At 34.5% G+C, this 23,799-nt stretch overlaps 2 protein-coding genes and 1 pseudogene across 2 annotated transcripts; 1 reads left to right on the forward strand and 2 right to left on the reverse strand.

The window, feature by feature from the left end:
* Positions 1–5,718: 5,718 nt before the first annotated feature.
* Positions 5,719–8,675, reverse strand: LOC142523457 (rho GTPase-activating protein 2-like). The gene is made up of 4 exons (XM_075627272.1): positions 8,247–8,675; positions 7,020–7,140; positions 6,578–6,931; positions 5,719–6,479 (listed from the first exon to the last, which is right to left on the reverse strand). The coding sequence occupies exons 1-4, from the start codon at positions 8,561–8,563 to the stop codon at positions 5,910–5,912; spliced, it is 1,362 nt and encodes a 453-aa protein (XP_075483387.1). The 5' UTR covers positions 8,564–8,675; the 3' UTR covers positions 5,719–5,909.
* Positions 8,676–11,446: 2,771 nt separating this feature from the next.
* On the forward strand, positions 11,447–21,803 carry LOC142523468 (sister-chromatid cohesion protein 3-like; annotated as a pseudogene).
* LOC142523478 (protein SLOW WALKER 1) lies at positions 21,517–23,461 on the reverse strand. The gene has a single exon (XM_075627288.1). The coding sequence runs from the start codon at positions 23,409–23,411 to the stop codon at positions 21,825–21,827; it is 1,587 nt and encodes a 528-aa protein (XP_075483403.1). The 5' UTR covers positions 23,412–23,461; the 3' UTR covers positions 21,517–21,824.
* Positions 23,462–23,799: the final 338 nt, after the last annotated feature.

Consider the following 23,799-nt stretch of genomic DNA (forward strand, 5'->3'; position numbering starts at 1 on the left):
ACAGTAAATTAAAAATAATATTAAAAAACATCACATTTATGTACTAAGGTTGCTCGTACTATATTAAGTGAGAGGAGCGTACCGATAAATGTGATGTGTCATCAATTTTGGCAGGGGCGAGGGGGCCACATTTCATTTATTTAAAAAAAACAAATTAGTATTTTTAAATTTTTAATTTTTTCAACCGACATTAAAAATAGAATAAATTTTTATATTTTTGTTTTTTTTATTCTCGTGTTTAAAAATTAACAATAAAACAATCCTCACATATCATAATTAAGTTATTAATGTGTATTGATTGGCTTATCGTGGAATGTTATGAAATTATGCAACTTTAAGATAAAAATTAAACAGACTCCAAAATTATATTAAATATTTAATTGTGATTATTCGAGTTGCAATAATATTGTTTTATAATGTATATGAATTTTGACTTTTGAATTTTTACCCAAAAAATCTATTGTTGCATACTTTTTGAATAATAATCAATTGGTTGAAATGTTTGATGATTATTGATGTGCAATTAATATTTGGCTTGTTTTGTGATTTTTCTATTTATAATAACCGAAAATTGAATAAGTATAAATTTGAAAAATAATTATTTTTTGTAAAATTTTGGGAATATTAAAATTTTCTAGTTAAGTAACCTTAAAAATAAAAACTGTCAAAATATTTATAAACCAAAAAAGTATATATAAACAAATAACGAGCGAATATCAATTACAGTCTATGAGTGAATAAAATATCAGTTTCAACCAAAATAACAGACCAGAATGAATTAATTTGAAAATTCGGTTCAGTGTTGAGGTGCAATAGTTGTCCTTACTGGTATAGCAATCGAACCATGATGTTTGGAGTTTTTCATATAAAACCTCGAGTAACCTAACAAACTAAATTTTATAATAAAATTAATATTATTAGATTTTCTAATAAAGTTTATATGGATATAACTATTACAATTTCCAATAAAATTTAAATTTATTTAATCCAATTTTTATATTTCACTTTTATATTTAAAACATGATTATTTAAAAAAATTATAAAATTTCGGTTAATTGTGTTACTGACCGAAATAATCGATTTTTCGATTTGGTTTATTAAGTTTTCATATTAAAGTTCGGTCGATTCGATTTTTTTTAAAAAAATTAGGTTAATTCGATTTTAACTAGACTTGTTGCTGTCTAACATAGGATGGAGCCAGCTCTTTATACTTATGAATCTCGACTCCGCCTCTAATTTTGAAGTCTCGTGAAATCTTTCAACTTATTTTCCAGATTCAAATTACACAGTGAATTTTTATTATATTTAATATAAATAAAAATAATTAAAAAACGACGTTACAGGCGCGTAACATATGGACATGACATTTGTACTATATAATTTCCGAAAATAAGAGGTGGAAAAGAGGAGATGTCCCTCCCATCCACGTGAAGTTTGTCGTCTTGCAAGTAAAAATTTGACAAATGAACTGAAACGTTTAAATGGTGGAAAATATTTCGTGAAGTTAAATTGGACAGACCTGGAAAATGCGATTTCTTTTCCCTGCATTTCAAATTAAACCTTTGTCTAAAATAAAGTCCCATTTTAATTTGTATTTTATTTATATGAAAAGCACACATGAAAGCTAATCTCTGACATTAAAAATGCTAATGTACTAAAAAATACGAGCTTCGTTTTAGTATTTTCAACATGCTTGAAAACTTATTTTAATAAATATTAAGAATTTATCTAATTATGTTTTATGATTCCGAATTTATTTTTAGGGTTATGGAAATCATTCGATATTCTATAAAATAAATTATCTCTCACTTGTTTTAAAACTTTCACTCGGAGAAAGCTAACAAGGGAAACACAAATAAATTTAGCAATTTCTAGCAACATCAATACACAAGTGCGATAAATTTTAAAAAATATATTGTTAATTTTTTTTTTAAAAAAAGTTAACTAATAATTTATTGCATGATAAACATTAAACACCTGCGCTTACACCCAAAAATATTTAATAATATTTTCTCTCGCCTGGTTATGGTTGTAATTTTATTATGAATGAAAAGTAATTTGGTTCAAAGTTATTAAAAATCTTAATTTATCCCAAAAAAAAAATCACCAATCATTTTTTTTATCTTTATATACTAATAATTCAATAATCATCTTCCGAACCATAGAAAAGTCTCTTGTGAGACGGTCTCGCATATATTTATCTGTGAGACGGGTCAATCCTGCTGATGTTCACAATAAAAAATAATATTTTTTAATAGATGACCCAAATAAAACATTCGTCTCACAAAATACGACTCGTAAGATCCTTTCACACAAGTTTTTGCCCCGAACCAAATGTAACTTAAATCTATTATATCATGAGTTAACAAATATTTTTTATAATATCACTTCCCTGTACTAACATTATTTTTAAACAAAATGTGACAATATAAAAATGAACACACAAATTTTAAATCACACATTATTTTAAATTTATTATAATTTTCACACAAAAAAATACTTATAATTTTTAAAATTATATATCACATCAAACTTTAGTCTATATGGATGCCTCTCCAGTCAAGATTTATTAATTTTATATTAATATGTGGGTCAAAATATGCGAAATAAATGTACAAATTAATGTTGCCAGCAAAAAAGTCAGATTATATTTAATTGAGTTTGGCGTGTGTGAGACACCGAAGGTCCACATTTGCTTCTAGAAGAAACGTCTGCAGCAGTCATTCTAGAATATTTGGGCCCGTAAACACATGGGCACCTGCCTGCCCAACCAACCAATGTATAACACATGTATCATCTATTGTTTTTCGGTATTCGTGTGTTATGATACGTTTTTTTCATAATCGTATTCTGATTTTTTCGACTATGCTCGGTGTATTTGTATCTGTAAATTTCTTATCTTTTAATGGAATTAGTTTCATTAAAAAAAAAACCAATGTATAACACACACAGAGAGAGACATATATATATATATATATACTGAAATACTCGACGTAACATATGAGTTAGGTTCCATCCCATCATGTCTTAGTGAGGGGTTAGAGAGTTTGGCAAGAGGAGATCTGTCTTTCACATTTCTAAGTCAGACTCGTACGTTTTTACTAGTTCGAGTGAACAAATATATGAATAGTCAATTAAAAATTGATAAGTATGCTCTATACGAACTTTTAATTTCGAGTTTAAACTCGAAAATCTTCACAACTTGACTGAATTTATTTCATTGTCTGCCCACGTGAAGGATTATTAATTGAAAAGGAGTGAACAGAAAAGGTCGGTCGCCCAAAACATAACCTAAACAAACAGTAAACGCACAACATTAGCTCGCCAAAGTGTCAAAACAAGACAGCCCATCCCACGCTTTTTCCCCACATTTTCTTCACCTATCCACTATACCTACACACATATATGTGCAGGAAAGGATCGAAGAGCGTTTCCCTGTAATTTCTTCGATTGAGGAATTTCGATTACCATGAATTGGGGAAGAGTTTCGTTTGATGCATCTACTTACATGTTATTCGAGGCGAGCGGCGATTCCGAGGTCGAATGTGTCGATGTCGCCGTCGGAGATACATCTGAGGCGGAATCAGAGGACGACGCGATGTCCTGCAGCGATGGATCGTCGCCTGAATGCGCGGATGTGCATCTCGAGGTTGACGCGGCAGATGGAGGCTGCTTTGGTTTTAATTGCGAAGATTATGATAATGTCGGCGGATGTTTTGGATGGCAGGAGGACGATGGGGTAGAACATCGTGGCGATAATGATGGAGAAGACGGCGTGGTTGATCAATGCTTCGGTGGACGTACGGCGGTGGAGCCGCCGGAGGAGGCGAAGGATGAGATGGAGGATTCGAGAGGTGGGAGAGAAAGTGATCGGCTTTTCTGGGAAGCTTGTTTACAATCTTAAATTTATTTATTTTTTTTGGTTTTTTGAGATTCAAAAAATAACGAATCTCTGGTGAAGTAATTATGATGAAATGGATGAGCAGGTCGACTGTTTCATCGGATGGAATCAATAATTTTTAGTGTTTAGAAATTTGAGTGTAGATAATGTCTGCGATAGCACCTGCAAACAATGAAAAGAACTCGTGAATGGTCGTCGGAGGATTGTCCGGTATAGTCACTCCGATGCTAAAGTCAACAGGTTTTGAGATGAAAACAAGTAATATTTGAGAGAAATTATGTAAGTGTTTGAGAGTTCAAAAATTTCAGATTCTATAAATGATATTAATATCTAATATTTATAGTAGAAAAATGGGTATGTACCTCGTTTCCAACGTCACCTACTAAATATGATAAGTCGGCTGCTCATACTATAGCTATGATTTATATAACACTTCAACTCCAAGTTGTTCTGACATATTAGACAGTCTATATCAATTACACTTGAGTGCGAGGTTGCTCAGGTAATAAAGTGACCGGGTGCTTTCATGAGAGCCTGGGTTATTGTCTACCCGTAAAAAGAAGAAAAGGTCTTCTGGACTATCCACTTAATATCTCGGATCGATCTATTAGCAGTATCCTCACGAGGGTATTGTCAGGAAATTTGATGCATTCTTCGTACACATACAAATGCATGTATACGTATAAGAAATATAGAATATTTGGTATAAAAAGTGATCATTGTAATTTGTACAAAGCTTTGCAATTGTGAAGATACTGATTTTTGTTTTTACTTTTTAGCATTAATTAAAGATTCTCATTGTTATTAACACACATGTGATATATTACATAAATCTTTTATCTGTAATTTTTTTCATAAATTCTGACATTGCATTCAAATCTCATTGTAGTTTAATTAACTTAAATAAGAAATCAATCGTGGTAGTAAAAAAAATTATTATCCAAGCAAACATATTTTTATTAAAAAAAGATTATTTCAATTTAAATATTATATTATACAATATAAATAAATAAACATCTTTTTTATATTACTCATTCGTGGGTTTATTAAACTTTAAATTTCAACAAGTAGAATCTCTAAAAAAAATAATAAATTCCCCATCATCAATAAGCATATAGGTTCAAGATGCAGGAGGCAACCTAGCTCGATCGACGGGATATTTGAGAGAATAATTTTGGTCAAACTTAGTTTTGTTAAAACGATCATTTTCAATTGTATTCGAGTGTTTTCAATTATACATGAGAATGTCATTTTTTTTAAAAAAAATTTGTTTCACCAATGTTATTTTGCAAACAACCCCTTGATTTGCAATATACTAAATATGATATTGATTACAATTTCTAAAATTATTAATTTAGGCAAATTCAACATATCAGGAAATAATTTCTTATGAAACGACTCGCATTCATAAAAGAGCAGGTATCTTGTGAGACGATTTCATGAATATTTATCTGTGAGACAGGTCAACCCTACCGATATTCACAATAAAAAATAATACTCTTAGTATAAAAAGTAACATTTTTTCATGGATGACTCAAATAAAAGATCCGTCTCACAAAATACAACCGTGAGACCGTCTTGTATAAATTTTTGCGCCCATAAAATTACTTAGTCACATTATTTCAAAGAACTTATAATTAATTACTGGCGTGTTGAAATAGAATCATTAGTTACTGATTCTTATAAAACACACTCAGTTACCCCACTCGACATGTATTACATTTTTTGCTACACAATTACATATGGTATAACAAACCTTAAACTCTAATTATTTGACAAGTTAATATTTATATAATTGAAATTGATATACAATATATATTTGTGTAGCACAAAATAAAGAAGATTTCATTCAGAGCAAAAGGCTCTGGGGTTCAGCCCTGAACTGAAAAGTGACTTACAACAATCAGATTAAAATCATTGCAACATGATGAATTCTAAGACTTACCACATAAATTTACAGAAAATATGTCTAGCTAGTCAAACAGATGCATAAGGATCACAAGACTGCTCAGAGATCACAGATTCTGCATGGTTCACCCACGTTGCCGGACATGTTTCTTGAATCCATTTTATGGATAACAGAAACCGAACCTGTTTTTGAGTCTTCACCGTTACTCGTGCTAAGTCGAGAACTCTCTTCTCTGTTACCGGATGATGTAAGATAAGAATCTGCAATGAACGTAGAATTACTAGTGGGACTCATATGCCCACTACACAAAATACCTTCTAATCGTTTCCTGAAGCCGTTTTTGGCTGCAGTCTCATTCTCATCTAGTTGTCTTAAGAAATTCTCTTCTATCTCGCTCAACGACTCTACTTCACATTTGTCATCACTGCATGGGCTGTACAGAGCTCTCGAGTCATCCTCTGAGGCCTCTGGGGTCGGTTCATGGCTGGTTTCCATCTCATGTCGACTTTCGTATTTGCCATCACTTCGTGTATCCAAAAAATGAGGCGACAAGGGTGAGTACCCTTCGCCAGCAGCCTCCTCGCGTTGACGCAGTGTTCTAATTATCAACGTCTTCAGTAAGTTCATCACTTGAACAGCATGCATGAGAGCTGTCAATGGATCTGACATCTAGCAGAAGACAGCAAAATTAAATCAGCTCGGTCAGTTTAGGTAGAAATTAAAAGAGCAGAATTCGAAGATAAACGTAGATGGTTTTCATGGATGACCTGAGTCATGTTTGGTGCAAAAACCATAGCGATATTTCTTGCATTCATTTTGTTAAATTCTTCTACCTCGACAACATCAGCCATGAGGTCAATTGCCCAGCCAAGAAGTGATTTTTCGGTTGGTCTTAGCTGATTAACAAGCTCCACACATTCCTCCTCTTCAACACTGCATTGCAAAACCTGCTCAGGCGAAAGCCCATCAAGAACACCAGATGGGAGCTCCCGAAACCAGGCTTTGATCAAACCTGCCAAGCAGTGGACTTCAATGTCTTCAGGCACAATGCCCCTGTTGAGCTGGTCTCTGACATGTCTCTCTTGGCTATTCTCCGGGTTTATCCGAAAAATTCCCTCAGACTACAAAGATTTCAGATACAGAAGTTGAGAACTTAAAGGTCACAATCAGAGAAACGTTTGGCATGAATTGAAGTCAATGTTAGCTCACCTCGAGACCACCTTGTGCATATAGTCTTTCCTGCATTAAAAGCAGAATAGCTGGGACACTGTTACCTCGTGCATCATACGAACATTGCATTGAGTCTGCAGAGACGCCGAATACACTAACACTACAAAATTGAATTCAAGAAGCCTGTTTGTTACTTGCCGAATATAAATTTTAAAAAACCAAAAATTTTTGTCATGAAAACATAATCTCGTTCTCAGCAAGTTCTAGTATTGGGATATGGCAACAGTGCTGGATGAAATTATAGATATAGGCAGATGCATTCATCTATCATTGATCCATCCCCTTATCAGAAAACATACAACACCTTTTAACACACTCAATTCAGTAGTAATGAATCAAACCTTTCGTGGTCCTTGAAGCCATAAAATTTCAATTTTCCAATGCCCACGGAGCTAACCGATATGTTAGTAAAAGAGACTTCATGCGGAAACTATCTTCGGGAATATTACAGGTAATTTTTTTAAAAAAAATCGACATGTGGGAAAACTGCCTTGCTCAGCATCTGCTACTAGCTTTCAGGAGTTCATGAATCCTTAAGAGTACAATTTACTAGCTCCGTGATGTCCTCTTTTTACAACTATGATTAGCCAATCTTTATCCATGTTCCACGGGAGATGGAAAAGTTAAAATAGATACAGATTGCTAATTGTTTCATTAATTTGGGGCCAATATTTCATAGCAAGTTCACGATATTTGATAGAACAGGCTACAGGGCTGTGTGCATTATGCATAAACAAATCCAATTTAAGGATTTCATGATAAATTCAAAACTAATCACACAAGATCTAAAGCATGTTCTATTTTCCGCCAAGAACCATATTGCTATTTAAACACAAATCTTGTTTCCTCCTTTTATCCATAGATTAATTACACTTTACACATTTTCAGAGCATGGGCTAGCAACCATTGCAACATGAGATTCTAGTTCTCATATTAAACACAAACAATAACCCAATAACCCTCTACATAGTGCCGCAGATCTAAACTCAGAAAATATAAAAGAAAATTACATATCGAAATACTCCTAGAAATCACCAAAAACAGGGTCGGGAACATTTGAAAAAATTAGCTCAGTATAGAAAAAATTAGCTCAGTATACACTACAAAAATGAACGGGATTTCGATTTTTTTCATGGTATCCAAAAAGGCGGAATATGAACAAATGGAAGACAATAAAGCATAAATCTGGAACAACTTTTGACATACCTAGCACTCGGAGCTTTGCACGGAACGTCCACCTCAAATTCCACAGGCAGACCCAAAAAACCATGGAATCTGTCAAAAGTGACGTGGGTCAAGTGCTGAACATTGGTGGGCCACCCGATCTCCATGTGACGAACGGCGGATATCACCTCTCTCTCCGCCCTATCCACACGGCAGGCTGACACCATGGACTTCCTCAGAGCCGATAGAATGAAGTCCAGAAGAGACAGCTGCTGGTCTTCCTGCTTCTCCCGCACCTCAGCCACCGCAGATTTCGAGCTCGTCCCGCCGTCCCTCGTCACCATAACCACCCCGGTCATTACTCTCTCTCTCCCCCCCCTGTCTAGAACGCCGTCGTTTTGCTCGAGAGAAAAGGTTTCAAACAAGGAAGCTGAAGTTTGCTTTAAATACTATATATAATACTCATGTGTTGCATTGAATACAGGTTAGTTGGTTTCTTTTCTTTTTCGGGTTTGATGTGATATTTACTGTTTGTTCAAACGACAGGTTGTTTCAAAATCTCTCCACATTTTTTTCAAATTTTCTTCTAATATCTTTTTTAAAAAAAACATACAAAAATAGACATAAAAATTTAGATATTTAATTTGCATATTTTGATATACAAGCTTCTCGACTTTTAAAATATTGTCGTTTTTTTTTACTCCAACGATGTTAACGTGAAAATATTATAGCTATTTCTATATAACAAATAATCGAACATTGTCTTATTCTCAGTCTTATGTGTTTATATGATCAACTCGATTTTATAAGTCTATATCATATTAAGACCATGTATTTTTAGCAAATAAAAATCATACAGAAGCAAACCAGATCTACCGTAGTTACAAAAGAAGCACTGCCATTGATTTTGTCATGCAGGAAGAAGCAACCAAATCATGCGCCACATGATTCCTTGAAATATGACTCATGTTCGTCGTCCCAGTGTCGGAAATGTTAAACACAGGGAGGAAATCCAATACCTGTCCAAAAATCTTTACATTTCGGACCAAACAAGTTCAACTTTTTTAGCCCTCCCCCAAATGAGTTGATATTTCATCAACATAGCCCGCCATGTTGAACCAAGTGCATCGTTGTATTATCAATCTATTATAATAACAAAATAATTGTGTAGACACTCATGCATACATATCTCATGAGATCGTCTCAAGATTTAAATTTCTGAGATAGATCTTCGACTTGATTTATGAAATATATTAAATATTTGGTCGAAAATTATTTTTCATTGCAAAAATATCGTGTTTTAATTATATTATGAAATAAAATTGTGTGATGTATGCTCATTTGAGTGAAAGTTATTTGACCCATAAACATATTATTTTTATTTCAAACGCAATTCTTTTAATTATATGTATGGTTCATACATATATATTCACTTGCACGAAGATCTACTCATATATATTTTCTTTATAACTTGATTATATAAATACATGAAAGTATATATTATCGAAGAAAACCGACTCTAACTTATAAATTTCCAACTAATGTTTCTTCATTTACAAAATCGAATCCAAAAATATTAACTGCTTTCCTGTAGAATTATTTAATAATTTGAAACCTAATAGCTTTCGGTTGGTCACCTGTTATTTCGTCATTTTATTATATTATTTATTATTTATTTGATTAAATGGCCAACTTATCCTATTACCTAATAAAATTGGATTTAATGATTTTTTATTTCTTTACTCTATTTGACTTTGGCAATTCGAAATAATTGATGGATTTCAACAAGTCAAAAACTATACTTGTAAAAATAAAAATCAAATTTAAAATTTTATGATTTTTAATAAATTTCTTGTAAATTTTTTTCACATTAAATTAATTTATCAATGCAGAAAGAGAGTGTATATTGGATTTTTTTAAAAATTACCATAATACTAAGTTATCTCTATTAGACTCAAACTTAATACATGTTTAATATTATATCCAAACTTAATATATAATATAAAATATTACCTAACCCAACTATAAAAGCTCACGACTCCGAAAAGAAAACATATTAAAGCACAAAGCAAACTTTAAAAATAAATCAAAGAAAAAACAAAAACTCTTTAATAACACAAAAAATATTTAAAAAGTTTTTTTTATAATTTATAAATATCCATTAGTTAAAAAATATATTTTAATGTATGCAACATTATATACCCTAATATATTAATAAATTTCATTATATTTAATATGACAGGAGTTCAAGGAAAAACATGTAATTATGAAGGAAAGTCGGGGACCGTTGTGAGCCGAGCTGCATTGTCGCCGCAAAATATGTCACCTCCAACTTGGGTCTGCCTTTCTACTGTCAACGGATAAATGGATAATAAACAAAAGGGATTTGTATCTGTTTATTGCTCCCCCCCATATCTTCAAAATCATTCTTCTTTAATTAAATTATAATTTCAGAGTTTTGTGCAAGTTCTATCGTGTGTAATTCAATGGAAAATTCTTAATAACCAATCATATCTATGTTTGCATGTAGGTGTTTGTTATTTATTTTGCGGGTTTGCCAATATGTGTTGTTCGACGTCAATTTGTGGAAGAAAATATATATTATAAACTAAGTGAAAATAGATCTTGATTCGAACGTTGATGATATTCACATCGGTTTAATCCAATCAAAGCGAATAAAATTGTCGGAAAGACAATGAAAATTCTTCAAATGGTATGAAGACATGAATATGCCACAAAAAATTGAAATACTCGTCTATATGAAACGTGACCAGAAATATACGCTTTGATGAATTGGTCAATCCTTCTGTTAATTTCCCCGATTAGGCCAGCCTCCGTTTCTTTCCTTGGGCTTTTGTTTCTATTTTGTTTGGGCCAATGTTTTAATTTTTACGGCCGACAATTATTTATTATTTTAATTAATTATTTTAAGCAGAACTCTGGACGATATATATTAAAATATATTAAGTTATATTTGGATTGATAAATTTAAATATTTTTGTAGTTTTAGATAATCAATATCATAAAATTCAAATTCATTCCTGGTAAATTTATATAGTATTTCATGTTAATTGGAAAGAATTTAAAGTTTATCTAATAATGAAAATATTTTTGAATTCATTTTAGTTTTATAATTAATATAGAAATAAGTAAAATATGAATTTAATATTTAATATTTTTTTATTATTATTAACAATAAACTATAATCGAAAACTATAAATTTCAAATAAAGCGAAAATATAAAGAGCAGTCGCACTCACTGACTCCGAAGAGTGAAAATTTGGAATTCCCGCTCCGCTGTCATTTTGCTTCAGCCTCCGCAGCACAATTTTCCTTTGGCGGGAAGATCAATTCCCTTCTTCAGAGCAGAGAATTCGCGAACACGTAAACGAACTCCATTCACCATTGCCGTGGTTTCTGTCGCCGCCGCTAGGTATTTCATGGAAGAAGAACCAGTAGCGCCGGACACCGTGGCTCGTCGTTCGGTTAGTAAATTAACCATCACTAGTGACCGTATTACCGCTCAATTATGCTGTAGAACTTCCATTATCTATTATTATTTTTTACTTTTTTTGCCTTTTTATGATGTCTGTGTTTGAGTAGAAAAGGGCTAGGGCTCCGGTTAGGTCTGCCGATTTCACGCGCACGGACAAAGTTGACGTGGGATTGGAGGAGGAGAAGGAAGAATCTTCTGATGATTTCCAAGAACCTCGCCGAAAATATAAGCGTAATAAGGCTACTGAAGATGCATCGACCTCGGCTGCAGTGGCTCCCAAAACTGACATGAGCTTAATTGGTAACCTGAACTTCCCTTTAGGTTTTTAAATTTAGTTTTTTTAGTGATAGGGTTTTTGAATTACCACAGCTATGTTACTGGAGTGAACAGAAAGATTCCCAAACTCGAACTGAAGCATTTGAATCTCAACTATAAACCTCCAATCTCTGAAACCAAACTAACCGGTGGCTGGTGGTGGTTGCGACGGTGTGTGAAAGATTTTCTTACCCGCCTTGTGGAGCTGGACCAATATTTATGACCTAATTTGTGATTATCTTAGTTATATATAGTGACATTTCGTATTTTATTTAATAAATTGCAATTTTTTCATAACGCGAGTCTTATTTTTTTCTCACTTGAGAGCTGGCCATAGTGGGGAATGTTGAGCTATGTATTAGTTTATTAAATTTGGTGAATTGTTCAAAAAGCTCGCTGTTTTTAAAACCTTTAGGTGGTGTTGCTTTTCTTATTTATCTGCTAATCTCATGTTATCTGCTAATCTCATGTTAAGTGGTCTCTACGGGGTATGTTGAGTTTTGCCTTTTTCCTGTTAGTGTTTATTTTCCAACATGCATATTAGTAGGCATACCGCTTGCTTGCCTTGATAAAAAAGGAAATGAGTTTGCGGAAGCTATCAAAAGTGGTGCGAAAGGAATTCCTGATGTGGTCAAAAGATGGGTTGAACTGTATGAGAGAAACCAAAAGTCTGCAACAGCTGAGCTATTAACTTTACTTTTTGAGGTCATTATATTTTGTAAATGATTATATTATTTTTTTCATAATTCACTCTGTAACTAATTCTGCTATAATCACTTGTAGGCATGCGGAGCAAAGTATCATCTTCATGAAGAGGATCTAGATGAGACCGATGTTGACGACGTTGTTGTTGCTCTTGTTAATATGGCCAGAAAAGTATTCTCTTTTTTTTTAGAAAAAAAATATAAAGTTGTCCTTGTGTATATTTTCTTTCCTTGGTATTCATTTGTATATAATTGGATGTCAATGGGATTTTTTTCTAATTTATGAAGAATATTATATTTTCATCTTTGAATTATATGGTCGTTTAACTTCAATTTTCCTCTACGACTTCACAAATTAATGCAATCTGTGCAGTAAACGTAAATACAAAGAAGCTAAGAGACATTAGTTTTTTCTTAATTTCTTGGAACATAGGGTGAAATTGAAGATTATCAAAGTTCAAAACGGGACTTCAAGAATTTCAAAGATAATCTTGTCTATTTTTGGGACAATGTGGTAAGTGAATGCCAAAATGGACCACTGTTTGATCAGTCACTCTTTGATAAGTGCCTGGACTACATTATTGCGTTGTCATGGTAAGAATTTGGAAGTTATTTCTAGGCAATTTCAATCTAAGCTGGCGGCAGCATTTTGCTTACATTTGTCTTGGTATGTGTTAGCACTCCTCCTAGAGTATATCGTCAGATTGCCTCATTGATGGGTCTTCAGCTAGTATCGTCCTTCATCAATGTTGCTAAAATGCTTGGTGCACAGAGAGAAACCACTCAGAGACAGTTGAATGTGGAACAGAAGAAAAATGTTGAAGGACTTAGAGTAGAATCACTCAGTATACGGTTATCCACAACGCATGATAAGATAACTATCATGGAAGAGATGATGCGGAAAATTTTTACCGGGTATGATTATTAGCCAAAGTGAATCAGTCTTTTTTGTTACTTTTATTTTGCCTGGGAATTCACGTTCTCTTGTTTTAATTTATACGAGAAACTTATTTCTTGAAGGCTATTTGTACATCGTTATCGAGACATTGATCCAGATATCCGAATGTCATGCATAGAGTCACTTGGGGTGTGGGTACTTTCATATCTCTCACTGTTCTTGCAGGATTTGTATTTGAAATATCTTGGATGGACACTAAACGACAAAGTTATAAATGGTGAATGTAAATTTATTGCAAGGGTGATAAGTTTTTATTTTCCCATGTTACTCGACATTTTTCTTTTTATCATAATTTGAAGAGTGCTGGTGTAAGAAAGGCTTCTGTTCTGGCATTGCAAAATCTTTATGAGGTGGACGATAATGTGCCATCACTTAACCTTTTCACGGAGAGATTTTACAAACGGATGCTTGAACTTGCTGACGACATTGATATTTCTGTGTCAGTATGTGCAATAGGACTTGTAAAACAGCTCTTGAGGTAAGCTAGTAATGACTACTCTTGCCAATTAATTGTGATTTTGAAATTGTTTTCCATTCATGGTGATTAGACATAACATTATTTTGACAAGTATGTTTGGGTATATTGCAGACATCAACTTGTGCCTGATGAAGAACTAGGTTCGTTATATGATTTATTGATTGATGATCCACCAGAAGTTAGGCATGCGATTGGAGCATTGGTTTATGATCATTTGATTGCGCAGAAATTCAATGATTCACAACCTCGCTCAACAGGTTTCTTTCACCTGTTTACTAATGCTTTTGCTTTTTTTTTTCCCTCCTTTTTTCTTTTGGCATTTTTTTGTCCAAGTAAGAGGTTTCTCTTGCAGGCGGTGATAACGATTCTTCAGAGATTCATATCAATAGAATGCTACAGATACTAAAAGAATTTTCAGCAGACCCTGTTTTGAGTTCATACGTCATCGATGATGTGTGGGATTATATGGGGGCCATGAAAGTTTTTTTTTTTTTTAATAGGAAACTAAATTTATTATAATATTATGAAATTACAATATGAGCGTGGATGAGCATTCCACGACAACAGTACAGCTACATCAATTTTGTGCTTTCAAGTTCAGTTTCCATTACTGTTGAGTTGTAGTTGAAGACGCAGAAGGTAAATGTATAGTTATGTCCAAGATTAATGAGGTCCTCCACCACTTTAACTCCTTTCCAAATTTGAATATAAATGAAAGAAAGTAAGAAAAGCAGAAGGATATAAGGATATGAGTCAGGACCTTTTATAACTAACCATAATTTTCTTCCTAAGAAACTTTATTGTTAATAAATCTAAATATATTTTGGTTTACTAACCAATGATGTATAACTGTAAAGAGTCTTTAGCATACATGTTTGATGACGACGATGACCATTCATAGTTGACATAATCAATAGTTTCAATGCTTCTTTGCAAATTTTTAAGTTTTGATATTTGGTTTTGAGGTTGTTATTTCTTCATTTCTTCTGGGGTATCGATATGTTACGATATACCACCTTATTTTCATTTCTCGCACTCTTTTCCAACTAACATGTAAATATATGTGCGAACTCTTTTTCCAACTAACATGTAAATATATGTGCATCAATTGATATTATAAACCTCAATAATCTGGATATCAAGCGATGATCTTTTTCCCCCCAAAATTTGAACAGAGCGTCAACAAATTTTTTACATATTGGTGCTGATCTTCGTTAATCTTGCCGAGACATGGCTTTGTTTTTGCTGAATGCGTTGTGTTTCTTGCAGGATTGGAAGTGCATCATTCACATGCTTCTGGAGGACAGCCCTTCATCTGAGCTTGAAGAAGCAGATGCTACGAATTTGATTAGGCTTCTGTTTGCGTCCATAAAAAAGGCAGTAGGAGAAAGAATTGTTCCTGCGACTGATAATAGAAACCCTCATCTGACTAAAGCTCAATAGGTTTGTAAGATTTCGGTTGCATCCCCTTCTTGTCACTTGGACTTTCATTTTGCACTGATTGCCTATGTGTTTTCCCTCGTTCTATATCGTTCTTTCTTTATCATACTAGAATTATGTTTTAAGGTTTTGTCAAAAAATTTCCAGGAAATGTTTGAAAACAATAAACGTGACATAACTGTTGCGATGATGAAAACCTATCCTCAACTCCTACGAAAATTTTTGTCTGACAAGGACAAAGTGGCGCCCCTTGTCGAAATTATTGTTCACATGAATCTGGAGCTTTATTCACTAAAGAGACAAGAACAGGTATGATTATAAGTCACTTGGCTATGAGCAACTTACCAAGGAGTAGATTAAGTATATATTCCTTCTCTTTTCAGAATTTTAAGGCTACTCTTCAAATTATGAGGGAGGCCTTTTTTAAGCATGGTGATAAAGATGCTCTCCGATCATGCGTAAAAGCATTTAAGTTCTGTGGCACTGAGAGCCAAGGAGAGTTGCAAGATTTTGGTCAGAATCAGGTCAAGGAGATTGAGGACGAGATAATGGTGAAATTAAAATCTGCATTGAAAGATGTTGCGGTATAGACTGTTCTTCTTATCTTCTCTATAAATTAGTGAAGTTGTGAGAGTTGACATGTTTTTCTCTGCAGAATGGTGGTGACGAATACTCTTTGCTAGTAAATCTTAAAAGGCTGTATGAAATTCAGTTATCTCGTAAAGTTTTTCTTGAAAGCTTGTATCAAGATCTGGTGCATATTCTTCAAAGTTTCAGAAACATAGATGAGGAGGTCTGTGCTTTGTCTGTAATATTTTGTTAAAACTGATGTCTCTTCTGCACTTGCTGATCATCAGATGCTTGTGCTCATTCAGGTTATTGCCTTCCTGCTTCTGAATATGTTTCTACATGTTTCCTGGTGCCTACAATCTGTCGTGTCCAGTGAAACAGTGTCGGAGACATTTGTATCTTCTCTTTTATGGAAACGAAATGCCTTGTTGGAACAACTTGAGTACTTTCTTCAAACTCCCATTAAAATAAATGTCGATGGAGGATCCGGAAATCAGCTACCATATAGAGTAAGCCCATTTTGCGGTGATTACATAATCATGCATATGTTTTTATTTCTGCATTCCTTTTATGCGTTCTAAGCTGTGTTTTTACATGAAACAAAGATTAACGACTTTGTTCTGTATCTACAGGTCTGTGCTATCCTTACTGATATTTGGTGTTTGTTCAAAAAGACTAAATTTAATTCAACTAAGCTAGAGATATTAGGGTACCGCGCAGATGAGTCCATCATCGAGAAATACTGGAAAATGTGTGAGCAACTTCTCAATATTTCAGGTAATAAAACAAGTACGTTTGTTGGCTAGATAGAGCTTTACTTTTTTGGCATATTTATAAGTTTGTAATTTGTAATTTAATTCCAAAGGTTATGATCATTTGGAATTATGTGACACAAGGTTTAGTTCAAGTCCCATGTTTATGCTGTTATTTTTCCCCATTTATTTTCTGTAAATTTTGGTTGAAACATTGTGTGACTTATCACTTTCATATCTCTGTATGGCGAAATGATATGTTTGTATGGCCTCTTTGAAGGTCAATTCTTGTTTCACTTTCCACATTTTGATGTTTATTTCAATACTGCCTTTTGCTTGGCTTATTATACTTGCACATATTGTTTTCCTTCTTTCCCCAACATTGACATTTCTGTCCCTGAAAACGCATAAACATATATAGAAAAAGAGATAATTTTCTGGAATAACATCACACAGAAACATAGATAGAAAGAGAAATCATTTAATACTTCATTTCTGCAAATAACTAATTATGCTTTGGATTCAGACATGTCTATTTGTTGACTTTTAAGGTTAAAGCAAACTGTAGTAAAACAAAAATAATTGAAGATACTTACGTGGCACTTATTGATAAAATTAGAAAATAAATACAGTTAGCTTTTTAACTTTCAATTTTTCATATCCTATGAGTGGAATAACTTCCTATTATCCGCTAATTTTCATCTCTAATCCACACAAAACTTAACAAACTAAGCAGTTGCAACATTAGGTTCGTAAGGTTCTAAATTTCTGTCAAAATTCCCGTCCCACTGAATGATTCTGTTTTTTCCCCATCCAAACTTCATATTACGTGAATAAAAAGAGACCTGGTATTGGAGAGACTATTTTTCTTGTTTATGCTACTGCAAGTAGGAAGTATGTTTGGTTCTCCCCTTCACGCTGATATGCTCCTTTAAAGTAGTCTGTTTGTTTAATATCTTCTCATGTGAAGTGCTCATTTCATGCACTGCAGATGATGCAGATGATTAAAACGGCAACAGAGAATATATTGAGGAGACTAATAGAGATGCTGTCATTTTTGCTCTGGCAAAATTAGTGGCGACAGATTCAGTTCCTAAGGTAGCTATACTAGTTTGTACTTTATTTACCCTGAAGGAGAATATGATAGCTAATTGATCTGTATTGAAATCGTTTATCCTTCCGCTTGGCTAAACTGATCTGCATCGAGTTTATTTTAGGTTTCCATTTTTTTCCCTGGGCGTTTCGTCTTGACATGTTTGCTAATTGTTATGGAAATATTGTAGATAATATCATAATGTGTAGCACCATCTTAAATTGTGTTTTCTTTTTTGTTTCGCCTTGTGATCGAGGAGTTCAGACATTTTCTGTGATTGCCTGCTAAATTAGGAACATCTTGCACCGGAGATAATTTTTCATCTGGAGACATATGGTTCTAGTGTTACTGAAATTGTAAAGCATCTACTTACTGCTTTGAAGAAAAAAGGAGATATTTCAAGTCTTCTTCTAGAAGCACTTAAAAAGGTAATACAAAGTTAAAGGACTTGCTACTTGATCACTGCTTGAATTTTTTTCATATCTAATCCTTTCACTGTTATCTTATCTTCTTGGTTTTAGAATTTTTTACATTTTGCTAATGTAGTCTGTAGTTGATAAAGAAACAGACTCCTCCTGTAGTTTCTAATTAGCATTTACTATTTTAATGCTATACAATACTTATTTTATATTGTTGTTGGCTAGGCCTACCAAAGGTATCACTTAGTAGTTTCTTCTGGCAATGATAAATCATTGTCAAGCAAGTCATTTCAGGAATGTAAAGATTTGGCTGCTCGGCTATCTGGATCATATGTTGGTGCTGCTCGAAATAAGCACAAATCTGAAATTATGAATATTGTCAAAGAGGGCATCAACTATGCTTTCTTTAATGCCCCAAGAGAGCTGTCTTTCCTGGATGGTGTGCTGCTGCAGTTTATATCGAACCTTCCTGCGCCTGATGTACTGGACGTGTAAGAGCTCCATCTATTGTGTATGCATCTAGCAAGCATAAAGATGACTAGTTAAACATTCTGTTAATACCAATTCCTTGTTTCAGGGGTATAAAAACATCATGTTTGTGGAGTGTGGTTTATGTGATCTTAAGTTTCTTTAAACCACCCGAAAACATGGTGCTCATGTACTGAGCGACATGAAACATGTCCACTAGAATGTGTGAATATAATGTGATTGAACAAGGTTCCTAGCACTCTGATGCTCCTTAATAAACATCAAAAGTAGTGAATAATGAAAACGAGTTGAACTTGCTTGCTATTTATTAGTCAAAGCTGACTTCTATCTGCCTATATCATTATTTTATGAACTATTTGTGTCTGATTAAATTTATATCCGGGCCCAAAGGCCCCAAACAATTAGAAACAGCAAGTTGTTTTTAGGTCTATGAGAATCTTGTCACTTTCTAAATATATAAATGTACTCGAGGTGTATCCCAGAGATACCTGGAATTCCACAAGCCTTCTTTGTCTGAATTGTCGACCTGTCTCACTTATTCAGTGCAAATTCTTGCTGAGGTAATGATTGGAAATATTCCTAATTCTATCAAGTTAATGCTTTATGCTCTTTCTTATTAGAATGAGAGGAGTAGAAAGAAGAACTGAAAATGTGAATATGGATGAAGATCCTAGTGGGTGGCGCCCCTATTTGACCTTTCTAGACAACCTTCGCGAGAAATATGTGAGAAACGAAGCTGTAAAAGGTATCACTATGCTTCCGCCTTTTTGCATCTTATTTCCTCTCCATCTCTTAATTCTCCATTTTTTTTAAGTGTAAAGCACGCATTATCTTATTTAAGCATTCACATCTTTAATTAAAGGAAGGCTGTTTGATCTTCTTGCCTTTTGCATCTGAGATTTGAACATTACCATGGATCTGGGGTTCTAGATTTTTGTGCTTGTTTTATCACTTACTTTTGATGGAAGATGTACTCCACTGAAATATTCATCTTTTGACATCTTATAGGTAACTTGTACTGTCATATGCCCCCCCCGCAAGTACCTAAATGCACACGAACTACAGGATTCCTATATATAATGTTTAATTCTTTCAAGACTAAATCACGACACTTCTATGCATATTAGGCACTCAGTGGTTGGGTGAATAAATTTGTGAGATGTGGCCTTCACCATTATAGACAAAGATGCATTTACTTGGTAGACTTGCTATTTTCTCAAGATATTCTGGTCAACGTTATGCGTACTTGATCATTGAGATGATAGTATGATGTATTCTTCCATGGCATTTTACTGCTTGGTGGAAGCCGTTTATTTTGATATGCTAAATTGTAAAATGGCGTTTAATGGATGCATTAAAACTTAAGACCGTGATTTATTGTATAAAAACAACTCATCAATTTAATAATATTTTACCTTAAAATCAAACTCTGGCAAGTTGTTGCTAGCAGTCACAATTCCTTTTAGAAGATATCATCCATTCCCCGATAAGGCCGACTTACTAACCTGAGGCTGGAAGTGTGCCACATGCTGTATTGGGGTCATTTTTGTATGCTGTCCATTGTAGATCGTAGTTTGAGGTTTTCAGGACCCTCCATTGCTACAATGTAATTAAAAGTTCGCTTTCATGTTGTAGATGTTAAAGAAGGGATATATATGAGACGTCGAGGTCGCCCTCGTAAGAATCAAAATCTACCAGGCAAAAGGCTTTTTGATGAGCAAAGTTCAAGTGGAGAGGATGATTCAATCAGTGGATCCGATCAAGATGCTGGAGTCGAAGAAAAACAAGACGAAGATGAAGAGGAAGCACCTCTGATACAGTCAGAGCATCATCCAAGCTCAGATCTTTAAGGGTGGTATCAAAGGAGGACAAGAGGGACCAGACAAAAACATTTGATTCTGGTCAAGCCACGGAATATATGGCTACCCCAAAAACTTCAGCTTCCTACACACGCACGCTTTAGATAAACATCATATTATATTTATCTATTGATATACGTGAATAAAAAATCAGCCATATTGAGGCATCACTTTTTGGGTGTAGGAGCTTCCAGTTAGCAACATTGGAGTGGACTTGAGACCAAGAACATGGACTGAAGACAGCATAATGAAACTACTTGTAAATTATGATGTGTAGCCGCTTGTGTTAGATGACCCTGTAGATGTATGTACTATGTACAGATATGGGATTTAGTTGATACATTGATGGTCTAAAGAATTGTCCTGATATACTTTTGAGTGCATTGGTTTGTATTGGAATGTGCAGATGAAATAGAAATCAACGGGGGTAACATTTACATGTCACATACCCTTTTGGGTATTCCAATGTTTCGTTTTATACGTAAAAGTAAATTTTCTTTATACAGATCAATGAGACCCCTTATACTGACGTGTAATTTAGCAAAAAAAATGAAGTATAGACTGAAATAACAGGATTCAACCGGATTGAGGCAAGGGCGGGCTATCTCACAATAATCTGGTTAATTCGAACATTCGATGCTACACTTGGAGCAATCCAATGTGAAAATTATGTCTTCCATTGTACGTCATGGAGTTAAATCTTGTCTCTCAAGGTAGCATAAAATACTTACGAATTAAATATAATTTCTTGCTCGGACTTTATTGACAAGACATTGACAACCAACATGGATATATTAATGGCCGTGAACTGAATAGTAATCAACGCTACATGATGCTAGAGTTATTGGAAATTCAAATAACAATGCTTGTAAATTGTAAAAAATAATGCAACACAGGGAATACAATGTGTCATTCTGACCGCCTTGTTCAATTCGACCAACATGCATATTCTCCTTCCAACAAACAGACGAAAGAGACAGAGATACTTTAGTTTGAATAGTTTGAATTACGTTAGTCCAACAAACAGAAATTAAGAGCTTCTCCTCTTTATCTTTTAGCAGCAATCTTCAGCATCGGTGAAATTATTCCCTGTATTTCAAGCAAAGATTGCTGTATTCTCAACTCCTCTTCAACATCTCTTTTTAGGTTTCTAACATGAACCCTTAATTGCTCCGAAGATCTTATATCTTCATACCGCAATTCAACAACCTTATTTGCCAACCTCATCAACAACCCTCCATGCCTCGGCATTGTTGAGTACTTCTGTAGAAAACCCAGTAACAGACCAAGTTCATCATTCTCCAGATTCAAAACACATTTCAGCAACTTCTTTCGTGCGATCAGTTCCTCCATAACAGCCACAATATTCTCTGGATTCTTCCCATTCAAAGCCGCTACTAATGCCTCCTTATGCCTGAACTTCTTCAATAATTTGTCATGCTCTGCTACCTTCACTTTATTGGGCCGTTTGATCAAGTAATCCTCTTCAGAAGGCTTTTCGTTTTGCCCTCGGTGAAAATACCTATAATAAGAAGGCCTTAGGATTCTTCTGTTTTGCCCATCATCTGCAGCTTCGAACCCCAATAGATCTCCTACTTTTTTGCTCTCAGCTTTCCCTTTCCGTCTGCCAATATACATAATCCCATTGGATGTTCCAATCACTCGAGTGGAGCAGTCTAGCGAAATCCCAACAGACAAAAGAGGGTTCGGGAATCTCATGGAATGAACAATCTTAAATTTTGCATAATCGAAAACCTTCATATACCCATCAAGTGATACACTCAGAATCCTATATTGTTCAGCTTCTTCTACGGTTTCTTTCCCGATCTTGCCCAAACATATCGATGTTACGGTCTTATTATGGCTCTCCATAGAATACAACAGCTTCCCACCTCCAATTACATCCCATATTTTCACAAAATTGCCTCCTGCAGTTGCAACCAATCCTCCTGATGGTAAGTAAATCACACTCTCTACAGGTTTTTCATGATTCAGTTCCATAACAGAACCAGCGTTGGATACCCTCACATCCCAAATCCTAACCCTGTGATCGTAAGATCCCGAAACAAACATATCATCGCTCACCGGTGAAGCATCTCCGCATCGCACATAATCCTTGTGCCCCAAAAGATCAAGTACACACTTCTCACTCATAACATCCCAATACTTCACAACAGAATCGTCCCCACCAGAAAAGAGGTGAAACTTATCAGCGGCGCGTGGGTAAGAGACGAGGCGAGCGGCGGCCGAATGACCCTTTAAAAGCCGGAGTTGGTTGCGAGACTTTGCATCAAACACGCGCACCGCACCTGTTAAATCTCCTGCTGCAAGGAGTTTTCCATCGCAGCGGAATGAAGCGGAAGCGGCGGCGTCCGAGAAGGACGATATGTTGGACTTGGGCTCGAGCGTTTGTCCCGAAAAGACGGTGATGGTGGCGGAATGCGCGGCGGCGAAATCATGAGGCGCAACTGGGGAAAACGAAATCGAAGTGATGGGGTAAATTAGGGATTTAGATGGAGTAGTCGAGATGTCTTTAGGGATTTTGAAGGATCTCCAGTACTTGGATTCAGGGGTCGGCGTGTTCTTACTGGAAGTAGGTCGGAGTTTTGGTTTAACGGGAAAAGATTCCGCCATTGAAGGAATGAAGAGAGAGACGCACGGTTTAGGGTTTTAGTGTTTGTGAGAGCGGTAAGTACAAGTGAGAGTAGTATTTATATTTAATTTATTGGACTAAAATTCAAATAAATCTAAATAATGAAAAAAGTTAATTACTATAATTTCAATAACAAATGATGGTCATCATCTAATATATAAATAATGACAAAATAAATTACTATAATTACTATATATATATGGCAAAAATTTACGTGAGACGGTTTGAGTCGTATTTTGTTAGACGAATATCTTATTTGGGTCATCAACGAAAAAATATTATTTTTTATGCTAAGAATATTAATTTTTATTGTGAATATCGGTAGAGTTGACCCGTCTCAGAGTTAAAGATTCGTGAGACCGTCTCACA

The sequence above is a fragment of the Primulina tabacum genome, chromosome 2 (assembly GCF_025594145.1).
Source record: "Primulina tabacum isolate GXHZ01 chromosome 2, ASM2559414v2, whole genome shotgun sequence".
NCBI lineage: Eukaryota > Viridiplantae > Streptophyta > Magnoliopsida > Lamiales > Gesneriaceae > Primulina > Primulina tabacum.

Bases quoted from the DNA above. Each gene is read 5' to 3' on its own strand.
- LOC142523457 (XM_075627272.1), bottom strand. From the start codon at position 8,563: ATGACCGGGGTGGTTATGGTGACGAGGGACGGCGGGACGAGCTCGAAA. The intron at 6,932-7,019 runs GTGAGCTAACAT...AAATCTTTGTAG, and splicing joins ATGCACAAGGTGGTCTCGAG to TCTGAGGGAATTTTTCGGAT. The intron at 6,480-6,577 runs GTCATCCATGAA...GTCTTCTGCTAG, and splicing joins TTGCACCAAACATGACTCAG to ATGTCAGATCCATTGACAGC.
- LOC142523478 (XM_075627288.1), bottom strand. From the start codon at position 23,411: ATGGCGGAATCTTTTCCCGTTAAACCAAAACTCCGACCTACTTCCAGT.